This window comes from Stegodyphus dumicola, chromosome X1 (genome assembly GCF_044657685.1).
Source record: "Stegodyphus dumicola isolate Sdum_Otavi_A_Nest chromosome X1, ASM4465768v1".
Classification (NCBI taxonomy): domain Eukaryota; kingdom Metazoa; phylum Arthropoda; class Arachnida; order Araneae; family Eresidae; genus Stegodyphus; species Stegodyphus dumicola.
Window position 1 is genome coordinate 108,903,035 of NC_140780.1, and position 12,951 is coordinate 108,915,985.

Genomic DNA, 12,951 nt, shown 5'->3' on the forward strand with positions numbered 1-12,951 from the left:
TAGCAAAAATAAATTCATAAAAAAAAATAATAACAATGATAAATTGACATCTGAAAATTTCGTTAAAGTCAACCACTTCAACAGCAGTTTACCATTATAAATTAAACAAAAAATAAATGTTAAACAACATAAAAATTAAAAGGAAAAATTATTCTGTAGCAGTTTTAAAATGCGCAGCATTAAAAATATCTTTTATTAATTACTACAAAGCTTCAAATGTTCATTAAATTTATAGACTGGATATTTCATAAACTAAACGTATTTTAATTTAAATCAGTGAGATAGATTGCATGTATTAAAAAAGCAAAATAATAATAGAAATTATAAAGAAGTGCATTTATTGCTTCTATATGATTCAATTTATTAATGGCAGACTGATTAAATTTTAATCACGAGTTTAAGATCTTATACTTTGTTGAATGGCAATACTGTGAGAACTAGTTACGTGTGGGAAAGCGTGGAAAGTAACCTAAAGGTCTTTTGTTTTGAACGCTGGAAACATTGCTAATGAATCATTTTGTTAACTGAAAACGCACTGATCAAATTAAAAGGTTATTGGAATATGGCAAAGTGTACGAGGGCTATTTGCCTAAGGACAGGGATACTTTTATGGAGGACATTTTAAAGGGTGTGGTGTGGTGTATTTAATTATGGCAAAGCACACTGGGGATATCTGTCTAAGGGGAGGACTTTTAAGGGAAATTGGCTCGTATACGCTTTACACATGGGGAAAACCACAAAAACACCCATGCAGCCAGCCCGTTCGCGGGATTCGAACCTCAGACCGAACTACCAGTGTTCAGCGACTTTACCGCTTGGCCGCTGGAGGGCCGGACATTTTAAAAGAGACTGGCTCTTATTCACGTTACACATATGGAAAACTACGGAAACCAACCACGAAGCATGTTCGAATCTGAGTAGAAATGAGCCACCCGGCCACTGGTTGGGTGATTAAATTAAATTCAATTAAAGATCTTATACTTTGTCGAATAACAACATATGACGGCGCGGAGAATCAGATTCTAAGTTTCGCGCAGATTTAATACTTGCCATGGGTTACCTTTAAATCCATTCCATTCTTCTCGTCTGTCAGTTATCCAGCCATTATTGTTTCTAACGGATTTTATTTTGTTAATGTAGCATTTTTATGTTAAATAAAAACAATATACCTTCTTCTTCAAGATATAAATAAAAGAATGGATAATAAATAGTTAAGTAAAATATAAAACATATTACATTCATACACAAATTTATATTGATTAATATTCATACAACATTTATATTAAGGGTCAATTAAATAACAAACTAAAAAAATAAATGATAAATTTATCACGAGATATTCAACGAAGGAATAAAATAAATAGGAAGTGAGAAAATTAATAAGAAGACATGAACACAGAAAAAAAACTGAAGATAAATATTTTGAACAGCATTTTAGTTCCTTTAAGATAATGAAATACATTTCTCATTCAGATATTTCAAATAAATATTTGGTATCGTGTATCTATCTATAAGCGAAATTTTTCGATGATAAGTTCATTATATATATCTGAGAAATAAAATAACCCATTAAAATTATTAAATATTAATGCCGTTTCTTCAAAATTTAGCTACATTTTGGATGCGGAAAAGAATTAAGAAAATTTTAAATTTTAACGATGATATTTGAAAGAATCTTTTTGAAAAGTTGTAACTAATCATTTTCGAGGAACAAAGAAAAAATGATTTTTTTTTCTATACAGGACACATATGCGCTCTAGTTGAATTTCAGTTACTTGAATAATTTTGAATCGTAAATGCACATGGAAAAAAAATAGAATTTTATGATGAGATTTTAACACAGGATATTCTGTTAAATTTAATCTGATTATTAGGCCCGCAAATGAATCTTTCTAAAATTCTTATGGTTCGTTGTGTGAGCGTTTTAAGTATGTTTTCAATTTGCTGCTAAAATGCCCTTTCATTTAGTTATTCATTTATCCTATTCTCTTCCATTTCATGCTCTAGCTGGAATAGTGATTTCTGTCAAATGCTGAAAATTATTGAAGCTAGACCCATATTAATGCATTATATAAATGGGGGAAAATGACCCAAAACTCTTAAATTCAGAGAAAGCTCGATATCCTTTCAGTTTTCATTCTAAACTTATTTTGATTTCGATACTATAAAAATATGCATAAAAAATTAAGAAGATAAACTCCGAGTTAATTTGAAGATAGTTTCTGCACGAAATAAATATTTATGCAGCGGAACTAGAAATGTGCGATTAAAAATAATACGTAAGTGCCGCATTGCATTTAAGTTATTTAACTGTTTAATTTTAGCGAAACTAATACATTATTTTTGCATTATTTTATAAATTAAAACTGGTAAAAATATTCCCTTTTAACTTTTGTATTTCAAAGAGAAAATAAGTGAAAAATTTTTGCAGATGAGACTGAATCGCTAAACGATCATCTATCACTAGCCTACATAGAAACTCGATATTCTGCTAAGTTCAAAAGAGTTCAAAAGCAATAATTTCGTTAGATTCATGTGCAGTTGCATTAAGAAGAATTTTCTTTTATAAAACTGTTACGACTTATTTCTCTGATATTCCAAAGAAAGCAAGATGAGGATGATGTATTTATGAGAAGGGGAAAAATAAGGAAAAGAAAATAAATGGTGTTCTAAAAAACATCTTCGAACCGAACAGAAAGAAAGAACTGCTTTAACGTTTAGTATGTCTGATTAGTGGAGTCAGTTTACATTAATTTTATCTATTCGGTGAGTGACAGATAAGTACAAATAAGTGTTACTTTTTTAATGCGCTTCTTTGCCTCCTTAGCTTTTAACAGCGGAGATTCATTTATGTTTATAAAATGTAACGAGCAAGCGTGCCTTCCTCGTTATCAGTTAATTTGGCATCGGGTCGTCTGATCTTTTGAATAAACTGAAGTTCTTCGGCACTCATAATTTCTTATGAAAAGACAGATAAAATTAAATGATTAAATTTTGTAAGACATGAAGCAAATTCACGTTTCATCAGTTTCTAATTCCCTGTGAATGCTGTCTTTAAATTTTTTGCGCGGTTAAATCGCAATAATAATCCTCTCTTTTGGTGCGCTTTCTCTTTTATGAACCGCCTGATGCTCGCTCCAGCAGTTCGGAGGCATTGTTATCCCGCGCCTGTGTTTCAAAAAGTGATGTAACGGAGAAGGAAGATGGGCGTGTTGTTCATCTTAGCCACATCCACCTCGGGATGAGGGTTTTTCTTTATCGAGTAGCTGCGACGCTGTTTGATTGGCTCGCACCCCCCTTCCATCATCTCAGCCACGTGTCTCCTTTTCCCCCTTTGTCCGAGAGTGCTCTGGATCTTATTAACGTCCCAGAATGAGAGCTCAATTCACGACTAGGCCATGAGTTTCTTGAAGAGCCCGTCTCAGCCTGCTCACGAAATCTCGGAGACCGTCTATCCACCCTATTACACGTGCGGGCCTGGAGGGGAGACTTTTTACGTGTGGCCTGCTTTCTCCACGGACGGTTCGGATATCAGCTCCCCCCTCGTAAGTTCTCCCGACACTCGGACGACTACACGACCGGAGCGGGTCGAGCCAGTCCGTTGCGTCAAAAGAAGAGTGACGGCTAACAGAAAAGAGCGCCGACGAACATTGTCTATTAACAATGCTTTTTCTGAATTGAGGGGTTGCATCCCTTATGTTCCTCCCGACACTAAATTGTCCAAAATCAAAATTTTACGATTAGCTACTAGTTACATAGCATATTTAATGGATGTCTTGGCAGAAGATGAATCCGGTAAAACTCCGGGAGCATTCCGGGCCGAAATCACCAAATCATCCGACATCTCCAACACTAAAAAAAGAGAACTCGGAATGGTAAGTATACATTTTTGTCCTTGTATATTATTTGTCGCTGAATATTCCATAAAATGTCATGCACCAGTTCTCAGTCTTTTCTCTCAACTGCAAATTCCAAGCATACGAATTGAAAGCTCTCTGATTTAAAAGCCATCAAATGTAACATCTACACAAGGAACGAGAAGCTATTGATTCATTCATCATGATATTTAGATAGTGGGATGTAAGAAGATACGGGTGGGCTCTAAAAAAGAAACATGTATTCATTAGTGTACCATTAAATATGAGAATGGAAATGGCCTTCTTTATTACTTTTTTTAGGTATTCCTAACAGTTACGTTTTAAATGAAATCCGACGAAGATATTGTATAAATTACATAATATATTTTTTCAAAAATGTTTGCATAGTTTATAAATTAAAATAAGTTATTGTAACTGAAGATGTACAGCAAAGAAGTGGCCTATTACAATTTTTTTATCTTTTCCCCCTTTTTTTTAACGGCACAAATTTTTGAAGAAATGTTACTTGCACATTGTACAGAAAACGTTAGGTTCTCTTGGTGCATGTAAGGTAATAGTGATGCTTTTATTATCGTTGAGATATTTTGTTCGTGTGATGACTGTTTTTCACTTTGAGTTATATCATTCTGGCGATAGTTTAGTATCGAAAAAGAAATTTTATTTGCAACACTTAAATACCTTTCTGCCAAGATTTTGTAGTCTGAGAGTTTTGTAATCTCTTGTAAAGAAATGATTTCCGTACAATTTTTTTTAAATGTAGTTAATGTGTATATTGATTGCATTAGTTGTACAACTGGATGACAGCATGTGAAAAAATTAAATGCTAAAGAGTAGAAGAAAATTAACGTGGACTTGAAAGCATATAGATAAACTGTAATCAACACGAAGTGTTTAATACATACTAATTTTTGAATTGAAAGTGTTATTAAAAGAAGGGGAATTTAAATAGTTTTACCATTAAATTAGCTATTCACTTTCTCCACCATGGTACTAGTAGATGGAGCTTAACTATCAACATCCCTCTGCTGTAAATGATTTATCGAACTGAATGTTAAAAATTTATCATATACTTAAAAAAGCAATTTTGTTGCCTCAAAACATATTTTCAAGTTCGAAAAATATTTAAAAGAGAAGAAAAGATTTAAAGCTGCGAAAACAAAAGAAAAATTTTTAAATAATTAAAATTTAGGAACGTGTCGAGGTTATTTCTTAGTGATATCTGAGTAAAACTAATTTTGATTTAAAACTTAGCTAAACATTATCTGTTGGGCAGAGTCCAGTTATAAGCAACATATATTATTTTAATTAATCTGTTTATATCGTCTTGCAATTTTTTTAAAATATATTTCATCCGCAAAAATATTTATATTACGTGAAATAAAAACGTAGCATTTTCGAACAGAACGTGACATTTAAAGGGAGAAACGACTTTTAATACGGACGCTAGTATTTCGTCCATTCGTGCACTTAAAAGTTCTCACGGACTTAAGGTAGTTCTGAAAGGGTGGAGTATCCTTAAGGAAGTTGAGGAAATTAGCTTGCAGTTTCGCTCTGCGCAGGAAAAAATCCATAGTAGAATCCATGGGAAAGCTCATTCCTTCTTCAGCAATCCAAAGCAGAAAGAAATGATTACTTCTCTGATAATTCATATATCTGTCACAGTAGAACACGCTTAAAATATTTTAAAATTATATCTTCTTTAGGGGAAGGGCAGTGGCATAGCTAAAGTGGGGCAAGGGGGAACATCTGTCCCTGCGCGCAACATCCAAGGGGCGCCTAATTGATGCTACGAAATTTTTTAATGAAATGTTTTCCATTCTTGGCACACAGAAAGGGGCGCAAATTCTTCAGTTATCCCCGGGCGCTTTAAACCCTGGGGGAGGGGGAGAATTGAAGTATATGGATTTGGCAAGCGGATTAAAATCTTTCCAGTTTTTGTGTCGTGAAAATTAGTCTTTAAATATTCGTGTTTTTACTGAAAAAGAAATCCTGGACCCTCGTTTTTATTAAATTATCGATGCGACTTGGAATTGTAACTGACTGCATTATAGACATGTCAAATTGCACTAATTTAGCTCAAAGAATACTAATGCTTTATTTTTCAACACCAGTTTCCATTCCCTGGTTATATAAATAGGATGGAAAAGGAGGAAGGCAGAAGCTTGTTAAGATGTGCAGTTTATAGTGTGCCACTTTTATCTGAAGGTTAATTACATATTTGAACTTTCTCAAAATATTGACAATTGAGATTAATCAATTAAATTAATCGAGGATTTAATGTAAGTGAGGGGTTTTACGAGATAGAAACTGTGGTTTAAAATTGTTCAAAACTTTCTTGAGTTAAATCTATCGTAACATCAGATTAATTGCCGTGACTCGAATGGCAGATTTTGTTTAGATACACTTTTAATATTTAAGGCCATTTTTCTGTTTGAGCCCATGTTGCTGTGCGATGTAATGCGTAATTCGAAGAAGCAGTTTTAAAATTTGTTTCGGTGAATAACTCAGTTAAACGTTTTGAGACGTTCTTCTAGTTCATATAAATTTTTTACGAAGGTTTTGTACGCAATAATTTAAAAAATGAAGTGCGTTGTTCAATTTTCCTTCAAACGCAACATGAGAACTTAAAAAAATGGGTATTAATCTGAAACAAAAATACTATATGATAGAAAAGAATACCCAGGTTCTAAAATGCCTAACTTAAAACGCTATTAAATATACCAGAATAATTCAGATATTTGAATGGAACTAAATATCCTAGTGCTCTTTGTAATGGTCATAGCATCATACATTAAGTCCCTAGTTACGTAAGTAATGCATTCCTTAAACCTGAACGTAATTTGAATTTTATGTAAATCGTATTTGTAAATTGTTTAACCTCGGAAGAAATTGCAATATTTATTATTAATATAGATATATATAATAAAAGAAAGAAAGACAGGCGTAGCAATGTTGATTGCGTAGTACGAAGAATTCATAGAAAGTAGATCCATATTGAAGAGGAAGAATTATGATTGCGTAGAATGCTAAAATGTTGATTCCGTAATGATTAGGAAACTTGGCAGTAGAGGCGGAATAAATTCCAATTTTTATTTTAATTCACATTGGAATTAGCAATCACACCCAAGCACAATTCACTTGGCTCTCTAATAGTGCCTATTAAAAAAATTTACATTTTTACTCTTACAAAAATATTATCAGACAGAGATAATAATATCAGGCAGAGATATATATATCAGGCAGATTATTAGACTTAATATATTATTAGACTTATTATTAGACTTAATATATATCAGTCTTATTATTAGACTTAATATATATCAGGCAGAGAGCACAGCGAAATAGTGTCGTTGCAGGAAGATAGGCAAAAGTGCGCAGTTATACAATATGGAAGGTTTGGATTTAAGTTTGAAAAAGTTTCAGTTCTCAAATTTTGAGTTCAGGTTTCGAGTTAGGTATGTCATCAATTTTATGCAAGCCATTGACGGTAATAAGCAAATGATTAAATTAACTGCTTGAATGTTGTTTAAAAATGCTGGTCGGAAAAAGAAGTAATTGTACGGACTAGCGCTACTTTTCTTCGGAGTACTTTATAAGGTATTTCTCCCGCCTTCTTGGCATGCTTTCGTGGTGTAGTTGTTCTGCACGCTGGGCGCGTATTCCAGAGGTCCGCGGTTCGATTCCCGGCGAAGGCTTTGCTAATTTTTCAATCTCTCTTGCTTCCAAAAAAATCCTAATGTCTCTACAACTTTACAGCGTTCTTCGTATTTCTAATTGGTAGGATTCAGTTTTAATGTTAAAGTTTTAACGCACATGTAACTGAATGTACGTAAATTGCATATAACGCAAGTCGGCATTATTATTGCAGTTAGCCTTCATAGTTGTTCCATTTGTTGCACAATAGACTTCGAAACTCTTAAATTTTAGTCCGTTGAATAATGCAGTTGTACGCACTGTTGCTGGACATAGTGACTACTATATATTTATGGCTTATGCTTATAAAATACACCTGAGTATGCATTTTCTGCGATGCTAGGGAAGACCGGAAATGATTGGTTCTACATCTCTGAACCAAGTCATTAGAACTCAACTACATTTTATGTCACATTACTTCGCCAGTCTGAATCTTTTTATTGTGTTAAATAGATTTGGAGTACTATGTTTTTATATTCAGTGCATTATTCAATGCATTTTTTTTCGATGATGTTCTATTATAAGTAACATATAGCTGAAATATATAAACTAGTTTTATACTTTGTAGAGACATTAGGTTAATTGGAAAAGCCGGAGAAATGAAAAATTAGCAAACGCTTTCGCCGGGAATCGAACCACGGACCTCTGGAATACCGGCCCAGCGTGCAGAACAACTACACCACGAAGGCACGCTGAGAAGGTGGGAGAAATACCTTATATACTTCCCTTTTTCAAGGGGCGACTGGGCTTTTAGGAAACCAAATCGCGAAATCGTGGGTGTGGAAAATCCTCATCCAACACCCTCCTAGTTCAGGCGCCACTGTAGAGACATTAGGTTAATTGGAAAAGCCGGAGAGATGAAAAATGAGCTACCGCCTTCGCCGGGAATCGAACCACGGACCTCTGAAAAACCGGCTCAGTGTGCTGACCACTACACCACGAAGGCATGCTACGAAGGTGGGAGAAATACCTTATATAGTCCCCCTTTTAAAGGGGGACTGGGGTTTTTAGGTGACCCAATCGCCAAATCCTGGGTGAGGAGAATCATCATCTAACACCCTTTTAGTTCGGGCGCCACTTGTAGAGACATTAGGTATTTTGGAAGCAGAAGAGATAAAAAATTAGCACCCGCCTTCGCTGGGAATCGAATCACGGACCTCTGAAATACCGGCTTAGTGTGCTGACCACTACACCACGAAGGCACGCTAGGAAGGCGGAAGAAATACCTTAACAATAAGTGATATTAATATGTTTGCAAGCATCGCATCTGCCACTAAAGAATGAAGACTAAAAATTTAGTTATTGGTTTAACTCCTCAAAGCCAAAACACACCGGCATTAAATCGATTATCGTACTGATAACCGACATATTTTTAAATGATTATTAAGCACAGAAGAGAATGCTAAGCTCACTAAATTTTAAAAAAGTATCTCAGATTTGCCAAGTATGAAACAGTGAACTTAAGTTTACTAAATTTAATTTATAAACAAATAACAAATTAACCAATAACCAGAAAGTCTTTCAGAGACTTAGATATTACACTTATTAGATATTTAGTTTCACATTTAATTCCCAGTGGAAAAGGTCTGAGCACATGGTCACTTACATAGGTTGTATATGATAAAATACATGGTCATTATTCCTCTAAGTCAGGGCTTCTTACACTTTTTTCAGTCGTGACTCCTTTTTATCAGTAAGATTTTTTTCGTGAACCCTGGACCCTTTAATATTGACGAAAATTTTGAGGAACCCCATAAATTGCTTAAATCTGACACACGCGTGAGTGAAACTGTCACTTTTTTCACTTGTACTGTAATATACTATTGCAGTTTTAGGGCATTTACTTTAATTTCTAATTTTAAGACATAGAACAATGTGAAAATTTTAAATAAGTAACAGACGAAATGACAGCGTCACGTGCAAAGCAAGGAAAATGAACGTTTATATTATAAAAAGAATGCGTCGAAACGTTTTCGTTTTTCCTTTGTCTGTATTGTCTTATCTTTATCTATTTTCAGATATATTGTGTAAAAATATTTGGCAATTGTAAAATTATTATAATAAGTTAAAGAAATATCAAAACTGCTAAAATTTTTGGCGCTACCCTGAGGCAGGTCCCGCAGGAGTTGCGACTCACAGTTTAAGAAACTCTGCTCTAAGTGATAAGGTGTGACTCTGCTCTAAGTGATAACAGCGCGTGTGCTTCATTAATAAGCACCCGTCTACCCGCGTAATATTAAAAATGTGCGATAATTTTCATAATTAGGAAATGTTTTATGACTAGCAACTGCCTGAAAATACATTCGTGACCTAACATTGTTCAAAATAAAATCATGGACCTTTGTAAACGGAATGAGAAATATTCTCCTAGAAAAGGCTGAACATTCCCAGTTAATTCTGCATAAATTAATCTCACAGTGGCAGAAAATATTTAAATTTTTCCTTTTCGTTCCAGTAAACTGAATCTATTTTACACTGAATATGAGTAAAGGAAATTGTGGGAAATTTTCGTCTTGTATTCAAGACGTGATGGTGTTTATGAGATGATTTTAGTTAAAAGCATTTTTATCAGGTTTCTTTTTATCCACGCTGGCAATTTTAGGGACAGAAATTAGGCAGATGCGTAGTGTTTCACTACTCTTGCGTATCCTGTATGTGTCTTATTAATCAGGAGAACGAACTTGAAATCTTACCCGCAAGAAGTGCTTGCATTCAGAAGAGATAAAATACGTAATATTTCCAAAATTTTATTTTCCAAATTTTGATCTTTATTATTATACTTACAATCAACTCAGCGTTATTATATTTAGTAGAAATGCACATCTTCTTAAGTATATTATTTTTATGCTCTCATATATTATTTTATGTATTATTTTTATGCATGCGTAATATCCTTGAGCTCTTATGAGCAACATCGTTTTTCAAAAAAATTGTGCGATTAAATATCGCTTGAGATTTTCTGACTGCATCAATGTTGTTCATGTGGCACCTTTTAATATAACACTACAGAAGTGAAATAATTACTTGGATTCCGGAGGAAACATGTCGACAAGAGAAATCTTTTCCGTAACTAAATTTATTATTCCAAAGAAGTCCATCCTCATAAACCAAAATTACTCGGATAATCACTACTTCATTTTGGTGGAGTATGGGCGAAAATTGTCAAAGAAGCCCTTCGTGTTTAATTTTGAATGCTTCTGAAGTATCACCATGTAGCATTTATTATTGAAATTAACCAGTTATTTATAATTTCAGCTTTTGCTGTAACTTCTCCATTCCGTTATCTCATCAGAAATGTACATCAGTTACGGAGTATTTAAGCTAAGACTTTTGGATTGTAACAGTTCATGTGTCTGCCTCTGGAGGTCATGTTACTTTAGTTTTGTCATCTCGGTTAAGTTCGTAATTATTCGGCTTTACCTTATTTGCTGCCGACATTTAAATTGTCACGCCGGTTAGAGTTTTGGGCCAACTTCGATTTCAATTTAATTGTGTAGTCTTTGATTTCTAGTCTACGCTTTAATTTAAATTTTACAGTTACTTTAGTTGATTAGTAACACTAACTGCCGTGCCGATGGGACCGGGTCCGAATCCCGGAGAAGGCATGGATGTTTGTACGCGCATATAGTGTCCGTGCGGCATGGGGACACTCAAAACACACGGCGAGCTAAAAATCCTCTCGAGAGGTTGCTAGTAGGGAAAAAGGGTTTGGAGACACTCGGACTGCCCCTCCCCCGAGTTGATCTATCACAAAATTGGGGCAGAAGCTTAACAGTTAGATAGGTTCAGCACCTCAATTATCTGTGGTATTACAGAGGTGCTGGCCTAGCTTCTGCTTGTACCTGTAGTTCTCAAAAGGTTGTTTTGAACTCTTTCCAAGTCTCTGTAGTTAATTTCAGAGCAGGGATAATTCGCTTAAAGCCTGTTGGGGTTTGGAACTACTTTATGCTACCAAATCAAGCCAAACTCTTTAACCACATGCAAAAGTACTTAAACTAGAATTTTTTATGTAAAATTTCGTAGTTGAGGTTTTCCACATTTAGCTTCCTTATGTTTACATTACGTAGCATAACATTACATTAAATTACCTGTATATATCTCGTGTGCGTGGCCTTGCACCCGGTATGATTTATCTTTCAGGCATAACAGTTCAACGAGACATCTTTATTTATTTCAAATTAGAACTAAGCACAGTTATTTAACTGAGAGATTTAAGAGCCGTGTATGCGCTTAAAAACTGTATATTTATTTTTTGCAGTATCTTCAATTTGTAACTTCAGTTTTTGTATCTTCTGTTTATATCTTTAATCAGTATCATCATTATTAGCCTTTCTTCCACATTACGAAACAGTTTTGTTTTAAATACTAAAAGTTTTAGTAATAATTTCAGTAGTATTTTGGTTTAAAAATTTTGCTGTTTCTGTTGTTAAGTTAGCTAATTATTTTATATTCAGTGTAATTCTAAACAGTGGAATAATTATTTTAATTGAGACGGTTGCAAGTTTCCGGATAAATCCGTTAGAATCATCTAGATATACTCTAAGACAAAAAAAAAAAAAAAGACGCACCGAGACGATATAAAGCAAATTGGACTCAAATTGATATGCATACAGGTTTCGACGGAAAATGCAAAATTTTAAATTTTGGCTGCCAGTGAATGAACGGTTGTCGCTACAGCGCATCTGATCTGCGCAACTGAACTGGCAGGATATTTAAGAGGAGAAATTACGATTCCAGGTCATAAATTCTTTACGAATTTCATTCCGTGTACTTTGGTAGACAGTAACTATGCCTCGCATACAGGTGCGCTAAAGATATGCGCAGATGTCAGAATTTGAGAGAGGTCGTGTAGTTGGACTCAAAGAAGCCGGTTGGTCTTATCGACGAATAGCTTGACATTTGAGCAGGAGCGATGCCACTATTAGACGATGTTGGCAGGAATGGGTGAACCATGGCCACACACAGCGTCAAGAAGGAAGCGGTAGGCTTAGAGAAACGACAGGAATATGAAGACTGAGCAGTCGTCAGAACGGCATTCACAGCCCCAGATGCATCATTATCATCGATTGTACGTGCAACCAGTGCTTCAGTGACCGGAAGGACCATAGGCGGCTGGTGTCACGGCGCCTATTGCGCCGACTACCATTGATCTCTATACAACGTCAAGCCCGTTTTCAGTGGTGCCGGGCTCATTCGCACTGGAATGTCACTGACTGGAGTAGAATAGTCTTCTGTGATGAGTCTCGCTTTTAACTGAGCACCGATGACCAGCGAAGGCGAGTCTGGAGACGCCTCGGGCAGCGGTGTGATACCAACCTGTCTGTCTTCCGGCAGACAGGCCGACAACCAGGAGTGATGGTCTGGGGTGCCTTTTCATTTC

At 35.0% G+C, this 12,951-nt stretch overlaps 1 protein-coding gene across 1 annotated transcript in view; it reads left to right on the top strand.

Moving 5' to 3' along the window:
- The first annotated feature begins 3,171 nt into the window (after positions 1–3,171).
- LOC118185174 (heart- and neural crest derivatives-expressed protein 2-like) overlaps positions 3,172–12,951 on the top strand; it is a 54,321-nt gene continuing 44,541 nt past the window's right edge. The window contains exon 1 of the mRNA XM_035354995.2: positions 3,172–3,875. Coding sequence (XP_035210886.1) covers positions 3,399–3,875 — 477 coding nt within the window. The 5' untranslated portion in view covers positions 3,172–3,398. The remainder of the gene's footprint in view (positions 3,876–12,951) is intronic.